Source organism: Arachis hypogaea, chromosome 6, assembly GCF_003086295.3.
Source record: "Arachis hypogaea cultivar Tifrunner chromosome 6, arahy.Tifrunner.gnm2.J5K5, whole genome shotgun sequence".
NCBI lineage: Eukaryota > Viridiplantae > Streptophyta > Magnoliopsida > Fabales > Fabaceae > Arachis > Arachis hypogaea.
Window position 1 is genome coordinate 110,524,713 of NC_092041.1, and position 20,927 is coordinate 110,545,639.

At 34.0% G+C, this 20,927-nt stretch overlaps 1 protein-coding gene and 1 non-coding gene across 2 annotated transcripts; both read left to right on the forward strand.

The window, feature by feature from the left end:
* Window positions 1-285: 285 nt before the first annotated feature.
* LOC112760706 (small nucleolar RNA R71) lies at window positions 286-393 on the forward strand. Its single transcript, XR_003181135.1, has one exon. It is a non-coding gene; the product is annotated as a small nucleolar RNA R71 (small nucleolar RNA).
* A 6,740-nt stretch (window positions 394-7,133) lies between these two features.
* Window positions 7,134-8,719, forward strand: LOC112757785 (uncharacterized). Its single transcript, XM_025806342.1, has 4 exons — window positions 7,134-7,238; window positions 7,385-7,440; window positions 7,541-7,975; window positions 8,059-8,719. The coding sequence occupies exons 1-4, from the start codon at window positions 7,134-7,136 to the stop codon at window positions 8,717-8,719; spliced, it is 1,257 nt and encodes a 418-aa protein (XP_025662127.1).
* The last annotated feature ends 12,208 nt before the right edge of the window (window positions 8,720-20,927 follow it).

Sequence of the window (20,927 nt, forward strand, 5' to 3'; positions counted from 1 at the left end):
CAGACTCTGAGAAATCATATTGACTTGTTGAGTCAATATTTTATTCTGAGCCAATATGGCATTCAGAGTATCAATTTCAAGAACTCTTTTCTTTTGAGGCGTCTCATTTTTCACAGGATTCCTCTCAGAGGTGTACATGAACTGGTTATTTGCAACCATTTCAATGAGTTCCTGAACTTCTGCAGGGATTTTCAAATGAAGATATCCTCCTACAGAATGGTCCAATGACATTTTTGACAACTCAGACAGACCATCATATAATATACATATGATGCTCCATTCTGGAAGCATGTTAGTAGGACATCTTTTGATCAATTGCTTATATCTTTCCCAAGCTTTATAGAGGGATTCACCTTCCTTCTGTCTGAAGGTTTGGATTTCCACTCTAAGCTTGCTCATCTTTTGAGGTGGAAAGAATTTGACCAGAAAAGCACTGACCAGCTTTTCCCAAGAATTCAGGCTTTCCTTAGGTTGTGAATCCAACCATGTTCTAGCTCTGTCTCTTACAGCAAAAGGGAAAAGCATAAGCCTGTAAACCTCGGGATCAACTCCATTGGTCTTGACAGTGTCACAGATTTGCAAGAATTCAGCTAAGAACTGATGAGGATCTTCCAATTCTGTTGCATTAGAGAAACTAATTGAGGCTTAAGCTCAAAGTTGTTTGCTCCAATGGCAGGAATTAAGATGCTTCTTCCGTATAAGTTAGAAGAGGGTGCAATAAAGTCACCAAGCATCTTCCTTGCATCTCCACCATTGTTATTGGGTTCGGCCATGTCTCCTTCTTTTTCGAAAATTTCTGTCAGGTTCTCTTCAGAGGGTTGTCCTTTAGCTTCTCTTAGTTTCCTCTTAAGAGTCCTTTCAGGTTCAGGATCAGCTTCAATAAGAATGACTTTATCCCTGTTCCTGCTCATATGAAAAAAAAGATAACAGAAAAGAAGAGGAATCCTCTATGTCACAGTATAGAGATTCCTTTATGTGAGTAGAAGAAGAGAAGAATAGAAGAAGGAGAAGAGAAAAATTCGAACACAGAGAAGAAGAGGGGGTTCAAATTATGAGTAGAAGAGAAGTGTTAGTAGATAAATAAATAAATAGAAAGAGATGAGAGGGGGAAGAATTTGAAAATTAAATAAAATAAAATAAAAATAATTTTATTTTTATTTTAAATATTAGTTAGTATTCGAAAATTAAAAGGAGAAATAAAATTAAATTAAATTTTAAAATAATTAGTTAGTTAAAAAGGAGTTTTGAAAAAGTGGGTAGGAGTTTTCGAAAATTAGAGAGAGAAAATTAGTTAGGTGATTTTGAAAAAAATATGATTGAAATAGAAAACTTTTAAAATCAAACAAAAAGTCAAGTAGTTAATTGAAAAAGATTTAAAAATCAAATTTGAAAAGATAAGAAGTTAGAAAAGATTATGAAATTAATTTTGAAAGAATATGATTTGAAATTTATTTTGAAATTAAAGTTGATTACTTGACTAACAAGAAACTAAAAGATATGATTTTAAAATTCAAAGATTGAACATTTCTTAATAGGCAAGTAACAACTTAAAATTTTTGAACTAAAACATTAAATGTTAGCATTTAATTTTGAAAATATAAAATAAAAGTAAGAAAAAGATTTTGAAAATCAATTTGAAATTTTTGAAAATATGAAAGAAAAAATGAAAAAAATTTGATTTTTTAAAAAGATTTGAAAAGATAGGATTTTTAAATTGAAAATTTGACTTGACTCATAAGAAGTAACTAAATTTTTAAAAATTTTTGACTAAGTCAATCCAAATTTTCGAAAATTATGAGCAAAATAAAGAAAAGATGTTTTTTTTATTTTTTATTTTTTAATGAGGAGAGAGAAAAACATAAAAATGATGCAAAACATGGAAATTCAAGATCAAAACACATGATGCATGCAAGAACACTTTGAATGTCAAGATGAACACCAAGAACACTTTGAATATCAAGATGAACACCAAGAACTTATTTTTGAAAATTTTTAAGAAAAGACACACATGCAAGACAACAAACTTAGAAATTTTCAAACTTTAGACAATAACAAATTGAAAATGCATATAAAAAATAAGAAAAGACACAAAACAAGAAAATGCAAAGATCAAATAAGGAAAATCATTAAGAACATCTTGAAGATTATGAAGAACACATGCATGAGTTTTCAAAAATTTAAAGAAAAATTAAAAAGATGCAATTGACACCAAACTTAAAAATTGACACTAGACTCAAATAAGAAACATCAAATTATTTTTGGTTTTATGATTTTATTATTTTTTTTGAATTTTTCGAAAATTAATTTTGAAAAAGAAAATAAGGATTTCAAAATTTCTAATGAGAATTCCAGGAATCATGCAATGTTAGTCTAAAACTCTGGTCCAGGAATTAGACATGGCTTACTAGCCAGCCAAGCTTTCAGTGAAAGCTTTGGTCCAAAACACTAGACATGGCCAATGGCCAGCCAAGCTTCAGCAGAACATTACATACAACAGCTAATTTGCTGAGAAAGACAAAGAAGCTCTTCTAAGGATAGTTGAAACCTCGGTCCAAAAGATTAGACATGGCTTAACAGCCAGCCAGGATTCAACATATCTCATGAAACTCTAGAATTCATTCTTAAAAATTCTGAAGTCATAGAATAATTTATTTTTTGAAAATTTTTCGAAAATAAAATTAACAAAAACAAAAAGCTTAAAATTAAAATAAAATTACCTAATCTGAGCAACAAGATGAACCGTCAGTTGTCCAAACTCGAACAATCTCCGGCAACGGCGCCTAAAACTTGGTGCACGAAATTGTGATCTCAACAGTGCCAAAAACTTGGTAGGCACGTTCATAATCTCAACTCTTTTTCACAACTCCGCACAACTAACCAGCAAGTGCACTGGGTCGTCCAAGTAATAAACCTTACGTGAGTAAGGGTCGATCCCACGGAGATTGTCGGCTTGAAGCAAGCTATGGTCATCCTTGTAAATCTCAATCAGGCAGATTCAAATGGTTATGAGGTTTTGATAATTAAAATATAAATAAAATATAAAATAAGATAGAAATACTTATGTAATTCATTGGTGAGAATTTCAGATAAGCGTATGGAGATGCTTTGCTCCTTCTGAATCTCTGCTTTCCTACTGCCTTCATTCAATCATTCATACTCCTTTCCATGGCAAGCTGTATGTTGGGGGATCACCGTTGTCAATGGCTACCGTTCGTCCTCTCAGTGAAAATGGTCCAAATGCACTGTAACTGCACGGCTAATCATCTGTCGGTTCTCACTCATGTTGGAATAGGATCCATTGATCCTTTTGCGTCTGTCACTACGCCCAACACTCGCGAGTTTGAAGCTCGTCACAATCATCCCATCCCAGATCCTACTCGGAATACCACAGACAAGGTTTAGACTTTTCGGATCTCAAGAATGCTGCCAATTGATTCTAGCTTATACCACGAAGACTTCGATCTTTTGGAATGGAGGCTAAGAGATACACGCTCAAGCTATTACAGATAGAATGGAAGTGGTTGTCAGGCACGCGTTCATAAGTGAGAATGATGATGAGTGTCACGGATCATCACATTCATCAGGTTGAAGTGCGAGTGAATATCTTGGAATAAGAATAAGCTTGAATTGAATAGAAAAACAATAGTACTTCGCATTAATTCATGAGGAACAGCAGAGCTCCACACCTTAATCTATGGGGTGTAGAAACTCCACCGTAGAAAATACATAAGTGATGAAGGTCCAGGCATGGCCGTGAAGCCAGCCCCCTAAACGTGATCAAGAGATCAAAAGTGATACAAAGATAGTCTCAACAATGATCATAATATGTGAAATAAATCACTAAAAGTAGTTTTTATACTAAACTAGTCACTAGGGTTTACAGAAAATGAGTAACTAAGTGCATATAGTGCAGAAATCCACTTCCGGGGCCCACTTGGTATGTGCTTAGGCTGAGCATTGAAGCTTTCACGTGTATAAACTCCTCTTGGAGTTAAATGCCAGCTTTCAGCCTGTTTGTGGCGTTTAACTATGGTTTGTAACCTGTTTCTGGCGTTTAACTTCAGAATAGGGCAGGAAACTGGCGTTTGAACGCCAGTTTGCATCGTCAAAACTCGGGCAAAGTATGGACTATTATATATTGCTGGAAAGCGCTGGATGTCTACTTTCTAACGAAATTGAGAGCGCACCAATTGGGTTTCTGTAGCTCCAGAAAATCCACTTTGAGTGTAGGGAGGTCAGAATCTAACAGCATCTGCAGTCCTTTTTCAGCCTCTGAATCAGATTTTTGCTCAGGTCCCTCAATTTCAGCCAAAAAATACCTGAAATCACAGAAAAATACACAAACTCATAGTAAAGTTCAGAAATGTGAATTTTGCATAAAAACTAATAAAAATATAGTAAAAACTAACTAAATTATACTAAAAACTACCTAAAAACAATGCCAAAAAAGCGTATAAATTATCCGCTCATCAACTAACAGAAAAATAATAATAGAAAAGTCAATAGTTTAATAGTTTTTTTGAAATAAAAAGGAATAAAAATAGAATATTTTTTGAGAAAGAGGAGTGAAGAATCACTTGTTGAACTACTATCTTTTTTTTTAATCTGCAAAAAAAAAAAATCAAAGAGGTAAAAGATAAGAAGATTAAAGAGATAAAGAAGAAGAAGAATAGAAAAAGTCAAAAGTTTTTACCTACAAAGTGAAAGTGAGAAGTGTACAAACAAAAAGGGGGGACTGGGAAAGTGTACGAACAAAAAGGGTGAGGGGGCTGGGAAATAAAAAAAAGGGGCGGAGAATGGGCTATTGGGCTGATTTTTTTTGTATGAATTAAAAGGGGGGGCTGAGAAAGTGTACGAACAAAAAGGGAGGGGCTGGGAAATAAAAAAAAAGAGGGGATAGACTATTTTTTTTAAATAAAAATTAAAATTTTTGGAGGGGGCATTGCCCTCTTTAGTATTATGTATCTCTGCCCCTGCTAACCAGTGTTCTAATCTTTGTAATAGAATTATTTAATTATTATTTTGATTTGATCAAATAAATTATTTATTAATTCAAATGGAATATTATTATATTCTTTGCTAGCACCAAGAATATAATAATAGTATGATAATTGAGAATATTAAATGAGATTTGAGAATAATTAGTTATTCTATTTCTAAATTTGAATTCTATATTTGGATGAGATCCTAACTGATTCTGTTTTAAATTGAGTTATGATATGATTCATAAATTTGAAGGATTCAGATTTAGAGTTTCAAGATATGATTTAAATTTGAATTGAGATTCAAATTTATAATCAGTAACAAATCTCACACTATATATATGTATTCCAAGAGTACTGGAAAATGAAGAGAACAAAAACAAGAGTTTTATTCCTTTACCTCTACACACATAAACTGTATGTGAGCCTGATCCTTGGAGAAAAATTTTATAGCATGAAAAGAGTTGCAAGAGGTTTCTCAATTTAGATCAGATGTCCATTGGTCAAGGAGTTGACAGCAAAGGTTGGTCTCGGTGTGGATACGCATAGCGCCTTCGCATCATTGAAGGAGAAAGTGATTTTTACTAGCGTACACATGTATTTAGATATGATTTATATATTATTATTGGAATAAAGTTTAAGCACAAAATAGATCTTTAAGGATTACTTTCTTTTCTTCCGCTATGTGTGATGAACACATAGTAATCCTTTAGAAAGAACATAATTAGTACAAAATTATTTTTCCGGATCAGACTTAGTAGAATGGAATATAGATGGATTAAGTGAACAAGCCATTTTAGATCAAATGTTTAATATGACTATGGCCGCAACTGCTTATAAGATGAGAAAAGTTTTTTATAAAAAGGCAGCAGTTATGTTAACCCAAGGATTTATAGGAGAATTAAAAGGATGGTGGAATAATTTTTTCAGTATTCAAGAAAAAAGAATTAATTATTAATAGCATTAAACAAGAAGATCAGTCACAAGATGCTACATCCACATTAATATATACTATTATTAAAAACTTTGTAGCAAATCCAAGTACTTTCAAAGATAGGTAGGAACTCAATTAATGAATTTAAGATGTCCAACCATGTCTGATTATATATGGTATAAAGATGTTTTTATGTCAAAAGTTATGATAAGAGATGATGCATATGCACCTTTCTGAAAGGAAAGATTCGTAACAGATTTACCAAAATTATTCTCTGAAAAAGTATTACAAAAATTACAAACACAGTTTGGAACCCAGATTCGCTATAATTTATTAACTTTTGGACAACTACATAACATAATAGTACAAACAGGTATAGAAGTATGCACAGATACTAAGATACAACAAAAATAAAATAAAAAACTATCACGAAAAAAAGAGAACTTGGAACGTTTTGTTATCAATACGGAATAACTCCAAAAAGGCACCCAGTGGTCAACACAAAATTAAAAAAAAATTATAAAAAACCTAGATATAACATAAATAAACTCCTTTATTATGAAAAAAAATTATAAAAAATTCTATAAAACTCCTAAAGAAAAACCTAAATCTCCTGATAAAAAGAAATAAGTAACATGTTGGATATGTAAAAAATAGGGACACTACGCTAATAAGTGTACAACAGAACAAAAAAAATAAAATAGAAAATAAAGAAATTAAGCAAGCTTTAACAACCATATTAATCAACTCAGAATTAGAGGAAGAATCAATTTATGAAGACTCTTCTAAATTTGAAGATTATTTTATACAACAATTAGATCTTACGTCAGAAGAAGAAATCTCAGAAGAAAATAATGAAAAAGATGACTAGAATAATTGTTTAGGAATAGGATTATGTAACTGTAGAAATTGTAAAAAAATTGTAAATATTTTGACTAGAGAACATACTTCTACGCTAATAAAAATAATTGACAAGTTAGATGATACCCCGTTAAGAGGAGGTCTAGCTAAGTTCCAAGTTAATCAGCAGTTTCAAGATAAAGAAAAGGCTGTCTTAATCATGAAGACTTATAGTATCCACCAGGTTGAGTTCATAGTGCTAGAATCTGATCATGTCAAGTACCATAAAAAGTGTAAAGAGTTTGGCAACGGTTGCACATGGTTGATTCGGATCACTTTTCACCAGTGGAAGGATATTTGGGAGGTAAGACGGTACAATGGAGGCCTTGTCGATATCTAGTGATTACAGGATGCTTGATTATCATGTTATATTGGCTTTCAAACTGCCTATGATTAGAGCTGATGTTGTCGTGTCAATCAAGGTACTACAGAATGTGACAGAGGCACATTCGGAATTAGACCGACTTATAGGAGGGGTTGGTTGGTCAAGTAGAAGGCTGTTACGTAAACGTATGGAGATTGAGAAGAGTCATATAATGAGTTACCGAGATGGGTATTGGCTGTGCAGATAATGATGTCAGGTAGTGTTGCAGTGTTGAAGACGAGCCCTGTACGAGTTGGTAGGCAAGTCGGTGAGTCATGAGCTTATTTCCATCGGCTTTTTTTACATTCCCGCCGTGCATCGAGGCCTTTAGGCATTTAAGTTGTCGCTTCGTATTGATAGGACCCACTTGTACGGTAAATACGGGGGCACACTGATGGTTGAGATTGCTCAGGATAAGAATTCCAACATCATTCCCATTGCTTTCGCACTTGTAGTGGGTGAGAATGCGGAGTCGTGCTCATTTTTTCTGTCTCACCTTCGGCAGTACGTAACGTCTCAGTCAGGTATTCTAGTCATTTCGGATAGGCATAAGGGAATCAAGGCTGCATTTGAGGCTCCTGATAGCGGTTGGCTTCCACCTAGTGCCTACCAAGCATTCTGTATCCGACACGAGGCAACAAATTTCGCCCTGAATTTTAAGGGTAAGGATGCACAGAGGTTTTTAGTGAATACTACTTACGTCAAGACTGAGGTAGTGTTTGACTACTGGTTTGATATTTTCCAATCTGAAGACCCTGCAATGTGTGACTGGGATAATTGGATTGAGTATGAGCAGTGGGCTCAGCATTAGAATGAAGCTCAGAGATTTAGGCATATAACTACTAACATCTCCGAGTGTGTAAACTTCATACTAAAAGGTGTAAGGAACCTTCCAGTTTTTTCGTTGGTGAAGTCACTTATGGAAGATTAGCCGAGCTCTTTGTTCCCAAGGGAAGAGAGGTAGAGGCACAGTTAGAAATCGAGCAGCAGTTTAGTGAGCATCTGATGAAGGCAATAGAGGCTAATTCGAAGGCATCAAGGTGTTTTACGGTGAGTTTGTATGATATGGATAATTCTGTGTTTACTGTGGTCAAGACCTCTCCGACTGGTAGCTTTTCACTTGGCTCGTACAGAGTGTCCCTCAGGGATCAAACATATGATTGCAGATATTTCCAGGCACTTCATTATACATGTCGCCATGCCTTAGTATGTTGTGCATACTCACGTCTGAGTTGGGCAACCTATGTCCATGAGGTGTATTGCCTTAGCTCGGTGTTCAATGTATACCGAATGGGATTCACTCCTCCTATCGCTGAAAGTTTTTGGCCACCATATGATGGTCCCATTGTCATAGCCAATCCCACCAAGAGAAGTGCATCTGAAGGGTGTCCCGGGAGGACTAGGATCCAAAGTATCATAGATGAGGTTGATCCGAACAGACCCAAGCGATGTGGGCTTTGCAAACAGCCTGGCCACACACGGAGGAGGTGTCAACAGGGACGAGTTAACATGGGTTATGCTTCCGCTAGTAATGCATAGGGATGTGTTTATCTAGGGTAATGTTGTGTCGGTTGTGTCTTCTTTCATTTAATTTAATGTAGGTCGGTTGTGCCTTCTTTCATTTACTTTAATTTTATCTCAGTTGTAAGTTTTATTGTGTTTTGTATTCCCATGTTACTATTAACTCAATCTCATCGTTTGGTTTTTAGTTATGTTGTGTATTCTTGACTCGTGTTAAGAAATAGTCGTATAAGAAATTGTAAAAATAGTAAATACAAGACCCTAAAGGTACATATTACATAAAACGAGATAAAACAAACATCGTATCTCAGCAACATAAAGGTACCATCTAAAAAATATAACATACATCTTCTACTAACAACATATAACAATCATCTAAATAATAATGCATACGCCGTAATCAAAAGAGATGTGATCCTGTAAAGTAGCGGTGGCGGTGCTTGATTCTTTGCGCTCTCTGGGCCAGAGAGACCTCATCCTTATCTCTGTCACCATCATGCACCACCTCGTCTGGTGTGCACTCGAGTGACCTAGATGGACCAGGATGTGCTGGGGGAGCTACAGCGAATGCCGACGGGGGAGTCCCATCGAATGCAAATGTGTCATCTGATGGTCTTGATGGAGGCTCATTCAGATCCACATCTAGGTGTGTCTAGGGTCCGACTAGCTGAGATCTGTGACGCTCCAGATCATCCTCCTGTATGATCACGCTAATCTCATCAAGGAAGCATGACCCTCTGAACTCCACATCAAGGCCCTTACTGTCAAGCAAGTCAGATAGCATATCACCTGGACTAATATACGTCTGACTCTTGCGCACCTCCATGTCACTACTGGGAACCCCAACAAAATGATCACCAAACCCTCCACCTTCATCACCGCCACCATCATCACCACCTAATCCGCCACCACCATAACCATAACAATCTCCACCGATCACTGTCTCTACCATCCCTTAACATCAAGAAATCAACGTCGAGTGTGGCACGTGGTTGATACTGTACTCCATCAAGCTGTGGTAGATCCCGATCCACCTTATGCCACTTTGTAACAGCAAAATAGATCAATACCATCACAACCCTCCATAATGCCATATGGCATGTCATTATAAATAGTAAAAAGCCCAAAATAACTTAATAATAAATATTTTGAAAGCTTAAACACTCACATCCCTGGCTTAAACACTCACCTGCGACCCAAGACATTTTATCAATAATGACCATAACCCAAAAAAATATTAACAAACATAACATAAATAAACAGCAAGTACCTCGATGCCAACAGCCAATGAAAGGCATCAAACCCATTAGGCCTGAAACTAGAGAACCGCCAGAAGATCCATGATTGAAGGAGCTACTGTGGACCAACTAACTTTACCACGTTCCTGTTGGCCACACGCCACATGCACCGGTATAACCACGAGAGATGAGTGGATCCACAGCTGTATTTGTCCATATCCTCTAGCCTAGCTATATAGGGTAGCCAACGAATATGAAGACGTGTACCGGACATACCTCCTAATGGTATCATTGTCTGTACCCTGAGGAAGCTCACTGAATGTGTCCTGCATCCAAGTTCACTTCACCGTAAACTTGTCGATGCAGTTTGTAGAAGGTAAAATACCCAATAGCTACTCAAAGCAAGCCCATACTAGTCGGACACCCTGAGGTACAATCATATTGACTAGGGCCATACAATGCTTCCTTCTCATGTTGGTGTTGTATCAGTGGGCTGTATAACAAAACAGTTCACTAAAGGAATATTAAATAATACATGTCCTAATCGAAAAAATGCACTAAACCCAAACAAATAATATTACATGTCCAAAAAAAAAAAAATCAGAGCTAAATCTAAATGGACCAAACACAGAAAACTCTAATAAAAAATACTTTAATGTAAACCATATCACAATCCTGAATCACTATTATTACTCGCACTGTTGAGTTAAATTAAATTCTAACTAAACTAATTTTCACTACTTAATCTAACATTTATAACTTACAAGTTCTAACAGAGGCTCTAGTCACTACTTTAACTAACAGTTGTTTATAATTACTACTTTAAGTAGTATTTGTAATTTTGAAATTCTAGCAAACTACTAAATTACTATTCTAACTACTATTTATAGTTTTAAAAAAAATTATTACTAACCTCTTTATTGATGCCACAACAATATGGATAACTCCGTCCAATTGATAGAAACGATCCGAGTCGTCTTCCATATAAGTAGATTTGAATCTTGTGGTGTTGTTGCCAAACTTTTCTCTTTAGGGTACGTTGGGTGTGTGGGACATTGAAAATTGTAATTCAAAACAACTGAATTCGAATTTAATATATAGGTGTAATGTTAGTAAATCGAATCTAATACATTCGATTTAGCTATGCTCTACAATACCTATAAATCGAAACAATTTTATTCGGTTTATTAAAAGATGTAAATCGAAATCACTTGTTTCGATTTACTATGGGTATAATTCGAAGTTCATTGTTTAAAATTATCATGTGCTAGTCATTTCAATGTTTTTAACTTATTACACCGAAGCTATATATTTCAATTTAAAGTTTTTCCTACTAATTCGAATCTTATTGATTCGATTTATCTTGATATAGTCTAAATTGAATATAATAAATTTAATTTATATAAAAATATAAATTAAATAACACATGTATATAACGTTATTGCATTTAGGACTATCATGCCTATCATGTATATTAATTATCATTTTATTTGTATAATTGTGAATGTGTTTTACTCTTTTTTTTTTTCGTTTAATTTTAACCATTAAAGAATAAGATCATTCCATTCTCTATGTACTCTATCAAATATATAACAATGTCTCGCGTTATGAAGTTATGATTAATAAATGCTAACGTGTGTTTTTCAGGACTCGTGTTTCGAAAAAAAAAATATTGAGATTTTTCAAAAAAAAAGTTATTATTAGTGATAATAAATAAATTTAAATATACTATTTTTTTTTATAATTTTACAAAATGGTGATTAACTTGATTAATAGGTTATTTTTTAAATATAAATTATTATAATTAATAAAAAACTAAAATTTATTTAACAATGAATTTGATATTCTTTACTTAATAAAAAATGTTTAAAAATGAATTGTATTTTAATTTTTATTTAAATTTTTTATTCAAGACAAAATATAAAATAAAAAAAAGTCAGCAAGGGAGAAGAGATGCAGTCACTCAATGGAAAAGAGAGACAGAGAAGAGAAACAGTCACTGGATAAAAGAGAGAAGCACGGAGAAGAGGAAGGTATAAATATTATGCGATAAATTAGCGAGAAACGAATTTTTTGCTAAAAATAAAAATTTTGGTGACAAATTAGTTAGAAAATTGTCCATCGCAAAATGCATTTCAAGTCTTTGTGACGGATTAGCTAGAAACATTGTTCCTCATTAAGTAACCTTTTCACACAAAATTTATTTACGGGCAAAAAGCCAAAGTAAACCAAATGGGAGAAGAATTTACATGAAATCTACCAAAGCTAAATTCGTGACATGGATCACCCAAAAGCATAATTTAATGTAATTCGAATTAACCTAATTCGAACTAAGAAACCAATAGTAATTCGAATTAATCCAATTCGAATTAGTTGGAAAGTGTAATTTGAACCTACTAAATTCGAATTATGCATGCATAATGTCCCAGTCAATACAATTCGAATTATACATGCATCTTACGTTAATATGTAGTTCGAATCATACTGATTCGAATTATGCAGTAATCATACCTTGTAGTTCGAACCAGGTTGATTCGAATTATGAAGCCCCAAACGTGTATAAGTATGGTGTGAACGTGAATTCCTCTCATTAGAGTGAAACACAATGGCTAGTGAGGAGAGTTTTCTAGTGTTGGTGTATTATAGAGGGTCGATTAAGAAAAAAACACGTTCTGGTATTAAGTTTACTGATAAGGATCCCCTCAGTATTTTTTTGAAACCTTCAACGAGTTTCGCTGACTTCCTGAATTCCATATTACGGAAACTTGGACTGCAAGGTGTGAAACGGGTTGAGAAGTTATTTTATCGCATTCCGATCTCAGTGCTGCGAGATGACGTGAAGTACGATTCATTTGTCATAGGGAGTGACGAGGATTTGGAGGTCCTCTTCCATTGTCGTTGGCAGTTTTCCGAGGTCAGGACTCCTGAGCTGTTGGCAACACTGGTTGATGTGGTCTCTAACTCAAGTGGTTCGAACAGGAATACCCAAACTGCAGGAATGGTAGCTTGTTCTAGTTCGAGACCTGTTAGTGCATCGTCATCCGTGCCTGTGATTGCACCTCAGGACAAGCATGTGGCCTTCCCGTCGTTCGTAGTTGATCTCAACCACAGTGGTGGTGGAGACGTCGGTATCATTGAGAGGGCGCCGATGTCATTATAGTGTGGGGCACCGGATGGTATGGATGATGCATTGCCGGATGATGATGTCGCTGATGATATGGAGCCGAACATCATTGCTGATGACAGTGGTAATGACATAGCAGCGGGTGGTCCAGCTGGGGTTGGCGGTGGTTCCAGCTCAGGGGCTCAACAGTACCCCCCGCACTTTTCATCTCTGGACTTGGATGCGATGAGACAGGAGGGGGTTCTTGGGAAACCTATTAGATTTGATGCTAGTGATACCCAGGGTACCGGAGGTCTATCAGAGTTTCAAGTTGGTCAGCGGTTTCAGGATAAAGAGGAGGCTGTGTTAAGTGTGAAGACGTATAGCATCTGATGCGGGGTACAATACAAAGTGGTGGAGTCCGATTATCGCAAGTACCTTGGGAAGTGTACTGAATTTGGCAACGGGTGCACATAGTTGATTAGGATCAATCTCCGTTAGCGCAGGGGTATTTGGGAGGTAAAATGGTATAACGGTCCTCATACTTGTCTAGCCACATCGATCTCGAGCGATCACAGGAGTCTTGATTATCACGTGATCTTGGCATTCATCATGCCAATGATTAGAGCTGATGCATCCATTTGTATCAAGGTACTTCTGAATGCGACAGAGGCACATTTCAGGTTTAGGCCGGCTTATAAGAGGGTTTGGTTGGCTAAGCAGAAGGCCATGGCACAAATTTACAGAGATTGGGATGAGTCATACAACGAGCTGTCGCGGTGGGTGTTAGGTGTGCAGCTGACGATGCCTGGTAGTGTTGCAGTGTTGAGGACGAGTGCTATTCGTGTTGGTGGTCAGGTGGACGACTCGCAAGCCTATTTTCATCGACTTTTCTGGACATTTCCACCGTTGCATGCTCGAGTACATCGGTAGGGCTGCATAAAGAATGTATCAGATTGTGTCTCGGCATCGGAACATATTGACACAACATCATTCACTAATGCATATCGTAGAGCAGAACATACAACTTGTACTCTACCAAATCATGTTACACGTTAGCATAGTTAACAACTTCATATACACATCAAACTGGGCCTAATGAGAAAATATTTTTAAAACATTTTCTTAAAAAGAATGTACTTAATTACGATAAAAAAAATTTATCCTACGAGGACTACTCAAGTAAGAAAAAAACTTTCTCTGGGTAACTTTTTCTACTTATTTGTGTTCACCCATAAACCACTAATATAACCACTTAACAACAATATATAATGACTACCATTATAACATACAAAAGGTCAAAATATAAAAAATAACACATTAAATCCTACTTTAAAAGGAAAAAATCAAACTAACCTGTTCATTGCTGACACCAGCTATATGTGCAACCCCATCCAAACGACAGAGTCGATCCGGGTCATCCCCCATCAGCTGAATATTCTGTTGAACACTTAGTTGGGGTCGTTTTCTCTAAGATTTGTTGGGGCAGGGGGTTTGGAATAGTGGTTCGAATGAGCTTGACTCAAACTTTATTTATAGGGCAAGCCATTGTAATTTGAATTGGGTTGTTTCGAATTACTAGGGGCAGCCAAACAAGGGGTGATTCGTACCATGTTAATTCGAATTACTAGGGGATTCAATTCGGCGTGCTAGTTCGAAACAAGCTGATTTGAACTAATATGCATCTTATTTGTGTGTAATTCGAATTTGGTTGATTCGAATTACCTTAGGAGCTCATGCATGCATAATTTGAGTCATGTTGATTCGAATTACTAGGGGTTTCTATTGCTTTGTGTAATTCGAATTGATTTGATTCGAATTACTATTGATTTATTTAATTCAAATTTGGTTTATTCGAATTACATAGTATATTGCTTTTGGAAGATTCATGTTACATTTTTTGTTTTGGTTGAATTGTGTAATTTTTTTCTCCCCTTGGTTTAGTTACGTGATTTTCCCTTTATTTAGCGACTAACTAACGTGCGAATTATTTCTCGCTAATTGTATATCAAACACTTGCAACAAAATAGCGACAATAATATCCCTCGCTACTTTACTTTTATTCAATTGAACCCCTAGGTGATTAATTTGCTAGAACATTGTCACTCGCTAATTAATTTGTGACAAATTAGCGAGAAAATTTTTCTCACTCTTTTTTTATCTACAAAAGTCAATTTGCGAGAAACAAACTTACTCGTGAAGCTCTCGCTAATCAGTCGCTTTTCTCATGTTCGGATATTTTGTGACCGCTCATTAATTTTGTCGATAGTGCGTCACTAATTCATTGCAAGTTAGTGACAAATTAGTGACAAAAAATATTTCTCGCAAAAATTCGTCGCTAATTTATCAAATTCTTGTAGTGCCACTAAAAGTGATTCTCGTTATAATGAGATTTATTTTTATTGTTTATTATATTTATGTCTGTTAAAACTAATTTAATGTTAAAATCGATTTTATCGAATACAATTTTATTACTTGTATTTATAGTAAAAATTATTTTTATTTTGATTTAATAAAAATCCTCTTAGAAAATAGTACTATAAAAATTACTTTTAATAGTCATTTATTTTGTTTTTAGCAGCAATAAATATAACTGCTAATATATTTATCGATAATTTAACATTAGACGTCTTATGCTTTGTTACTAAAAGGTTTTGACAGTAATTTTATAATTACTGATAAAGATTTTTTATTACCCACAAAAAGTATATAATTATTATTATAATATATAGTAATAAGGATAAATATATAATTATTACAAAAAAATAAGTTAAATAAAACATATAGTAACTATTATATTATTATCACTAAAAATGATTTTTGTTGTACTGAAATAGCTTTTAAAAAATTATTTTTACAATACACTACCTGAAAAGAAAAAGTAAAACCACACCAAATCAAATCTTATTTTGCTCAAATGTTAAGATCAACAAATTAATTAGGGTTAGTCGAGTGGTCAGCTCACTCGTCCACTTAAACAAGTATTGAAGATTCGAACTTCGCTTTGTGCATGCAGTAATCCATTGGTCAGTAACAAATTCTTAAATAGAGATCAAATCTATAATAAATTAGTCTTTGACCGATAAAGAGGAAGAAAAATAGTAAAGAGAATTAGAGCTGCACATGGATCTAATAATATCTGCATATCCCGGGTAATTATCCACATCCAGTTTGAATTTTGCGGATATTATCCGATCGCAGAGCCATCGGATCTGATCAGATCCAATCTGCACTATGGTAGGATCGGATTGCGGATTTGACAGTGATATCCGCGGATTCGATCCGCATATCCGCACGTCTCATATAAATAGCATAGTTTAAGAAAGTAAACCTTGATGTGATATGAATAAAGTGTGTTGTTTTATGAATTTTTTGATATTTCGATTTTTTTTTGTACTTGCTTAGAATAATTAAACTTAGATTTTGTGTTTTTTTTTATTCAAGAGAATTTTTATTAATAATATTTTAGAAGTAAATAGGCTTAAACAGGTGAAAAAATTAATTTTCTGAATAGTTTTATGTAAAAACAGCCAAACATAGCCTTAAACCAGTTTTTTTTAATTATACGGATATACCTGATATCCGATGCGGATATAATACCGATCCGATGAGTGCAGTACGAATCGGATAGAATTATAGGCTATATCCGATCCGATCCGTGTGCAGTCTTAAAGAGAATGAACATTTTTTTAATAAATAGTTAGATACTTATTTGATAGAAGTTGTTATTTTATTTTTAATATTTTTTTATATGAATTATATATTTTTTTTCATTCTCTTCACACAAAAATATTTTTATCGTAGAATTATTCATGATACAAATATAAAAAGAATAACTCATTTAAATATTTGGTCAAAACTTAACTTTTACAGTACATATGGAGAAAAAAAAGGAAATGTTGAAGTTAAATTGTTAACAAACGAAAAAAAAAAAAGACTTGCTATACATACAAGTCTTTTTGGCATACAAGTCTATACAAGTCACCCCAATCTCAACAAAAACAACTCTCAATTTAAAGAGCGTGTAAACACGCGCTTTCTCAACTTTGAATTGCGCGAAATAAGAAACTGTTCTTTAACGTTTGTATTCTACATTCTTCCTCATGCTCCTTCTCCTTCTTCTTCTCCTTCTTCTTCTTTGCATTCCTCCACATTTTTCTTTGCATTCCTTCTTCTTCTTCTTCTTCTTCTTCGCGTTTTCATCCTCATCGTGATTCTTTTTATTGTTATTATTGTTGCTGCATTTTTTTCCTCCTTCTCTTTCTATTGATTTTGCAACATTATGTATTTTTTTCTTCTTTGTTTGATTTTTTCTCCCAAGAAGAATTATAAGAAAACGAAATAAGAAGATGAGGAAGAAGAAGCAGTAGAAGATGAGAAGAAGGAAGAGAAAGAGTTTTGAATTATGCAGAACTTATCAGAATAAAAATACACACAAATATCTTCGTGTTACATCCAAATTTCTTCGTGTTACACACCCAAATTTGCTGCAAAAACAGAAAAATATTTCCTCTAATGCTGCATTTTGTTTCTTCTTCTTTTTTTCCTTATTTCTTTCTTTCTTTTAGTTAAATAAATGTAAGTTCATCCTCTTCCAGGTAATTTTGCAGCATTATGTGTTTCTTCTTCTTCTTTGTTTGATTTTGTTATTTTTATTCTTGTTAAGAGAGTAAAACAAGAAGAAACTTGAAAAGACAAAACAAAAAGAAAAAGATGAATAAAAAAAGAAAAAGAAGATGGTGATGATGATAAAAAAAAAAGATGAAGCATTAGAAGATGAAGATGAGGAATATGAAGAGTTTTGAATTATACAGAACTTATCAAAATAAAAATACACCAAAAAATTCTTAAAATACACCCAAATATCTTCATGTTACACCCAAATTTGCTGCAAATATAGAAAAATGTTTCCTCTAATACTGCATTTTCTTCTTCTTTTTTTTCTTGTTTCTTTCTTTCTTTTAGTTAAATGAATATAAGTTCACCCCTTCCAAGTAATTTTGTAGCATTATGTGTTTGTTCTTCTTCTTTGTTTGATTTTTTTATTTTTATTCTTGTTAAGAGAGTAAAACAAGAAGAAACTTGAGAAGGTAAAATAGAAAGGAAAAGATGAATAAGAAAAAGAAGAAGAAGATGGTGATGATGATGAAAAAAAAAAGAAGCAGCAGAAGATGGAGAGGAGGAAGAGGAAGAGTTTTGAATTATACAGAACTTATCAGAATAAAAATACACCCAAAATTCTTAAAATACATCCAAATATCTTCGTGTGTTACACCCAAATTTGCTGCAAATACAGAAAAATATTTTCTTTAATACTGCATTTCTTTTCTTCTTTTTTTCTTATTTCTTTCTTTCTTTTAGTTAAATGAATATAAATTCATCATCTTTCAAGTAATTTTGTAGCATTATATGTTTATTCTTCTTCTTTGTTTGATTTTTTTGTTTTATTCTTGTTAAGAGATTAAAATAAGAAGAAATTTGAGAAGGCAAAACAAAAAGGAAAAGATGAATAAGAAAAAAAGCAGAGGAAGAGAAAGAGTTTTGAATTATACAGAACTTATCAGAATAAAAATACACCCAAATATCTTTGTGTTACACCCAAATTTGCTGTAAATACAAAAAAATATTTTCTCTAATGCTACATTTTTTTCTTCTGAATTGAATCACACCTCAGCCACTTGATTAGATTCAAAACAAAAGAAGAAGAACGTGCAGTGACGATACGTACGAAGCACGTGAATATAAATGACTTGTAAAGACTTGTATGGTTAAAATCCTTGTATGTGAAGAATAATTTAAAAAAATCTTAAACGTGAAAAAAAAATTGTAAAATAATAAAATGAAAAATTGGTCACCGTTGATTGTGTAACGAACTTCTATTATATATGAATCTCCTTACGTTAATTCAAAATTGTGTTACCAACTTATAACTTGAAAGGAACTTACCCTTAATAAACAACTATTATATCGAAATTTTATGACGATAAGATTAGCCACTGTTGCAATAACAAAAGATAAAATTTTTTTGCTAAGATTAATATCAATGGAAAATGTTAGTATATTTGACTGTTTGTACCTCTGACAAAACAAAACGTCTCCCACTTCGTTTATCAAAGTGAAAAATCTTGATTTAGAATCTTACGTTATTCATTTGACTCCCAGGACATGATGTCACCAGAATTTCAGTCCATCACTCCATCTTCTTGCATTGAATATAATAGTATGTTCATGGAAGCTTTTTTTGAGTATTTTTATTTGTTTTTAATATTACTATTACTGGTGTATTCTAAAACTCTAGGGGTGCCTTTATGATCTGATGTGTTGGACTCACATTCTACTATTCTAGAGTTATTGACCAGACGAAATATTAAAAGGTGTGTACTCCCAAGAAGATATTATAATTGTCTTCATGTGATGATTTTTCTTTTTGACTCTTAGATGATGGAGTGTAGGGTTAGATTTTGATATGTTATAAAAGTGTTGTTTTTATTTGAAGTGTGGCCAAATCAATAAATCACACTTTTATACAAAGCATATTCATAAAAAGATGTTTTTTGCATCTTCATTTGAGTAGCTCCCATATTAAAATGTTACCATGTCACAAAATATATAGTTATTAATTAACTCTCACTGCTGAGTGCTGACATGACCCTTTTTATCGCCTTGGTATCATGCTTATGTATTAGGGGAGACAAAATGTAAACCATGCATGCATTGTGAAAAGGTGATTGAATACATGTATAGTCTAATCCATAATATTGATATAATTTGAATCTGTACAAATTAAATAACTTCGAGTTGGGTCATGTAAGGTATTGTGTTCTAGTGCATGGTTGTATATATGAATTTTGAGAGCATTATTTATACACAATTGGGTTGGTTGTTTGTTCTTTTGTTTTGATTGCTTGAGAAGAAGTAACATATATTAGGCTTAGGGCGGTGTAATGTTCCATCAAATAGTTGCATTTCTAATCTGTTTGTGGGTATAAGGGAAAGTAGAGTGCAGCTAAAAACGGGAGAAAGTAATAACAAGATACTAGAGTGGAGGTACTAAAGTTGAGTGGTGGCCTTCTTTGTATATTTTTTAATGATGATTTATGTTTATCAAAATAAAAAATTTAATATAAATTGTGGAATTTCTACCATGGATTATGAAGAGGGATATTTACACATAAATTGTGAAATTTCTACTACAGTTTATGAAGAGCTACGATTCTATATATACTAACTGAAGCTAATTATTAAGAAGAGTGTCATTTTTCATAATGTCTAGTGAGAGGAGAATTTCTTAGCGCTAATGCATTTCTCTAGGAAAAATCATAAAAGTCAAAGAGAGGGTGTGAAATTTACTGACAAGGAACCCTTGAGTGTGTTTATCCGTTCATCGAATACTTTGTCAGATATAAAAACCAGTATATTGCAGAAGCTTGGGTATTTGGGATCAAGTAGGTGAAGAAGTTATTTTATAATTGTAGTTGTGTCAACCGGTGTGAAGTATGATATGTTTGTGATAGGGTCTGATGAAGATCTGCAGGTTCTGTTTCATTGTCATAGAAGTTTTCCGGAGATCAGAACACACGAGCTGTATGCGAAGTTGGAGGATGGTGTCGACAGTTCTAGGGCATCAGCTCCGAATCCTCAGTTGACTGCCTTGGGGGGTGCTTCCAGTTTGATGCATGTGGTTGCACTAGCTCGGTTGTTCGTTGCATCTCCATCCTTTGTGGTTGATTTAAACCATACAGATGAATATGGTTCTAGAGCATTGGAGAACCATTTGTTCCGGTAGCTAGCAATTGAGATGGCTAGTTCTCTTAACATGATTCCTGATTGTGTAGGGTTGAGTGAACTTGATCGAGTTGAGAATGCAATGCGAGAGGATGATTCG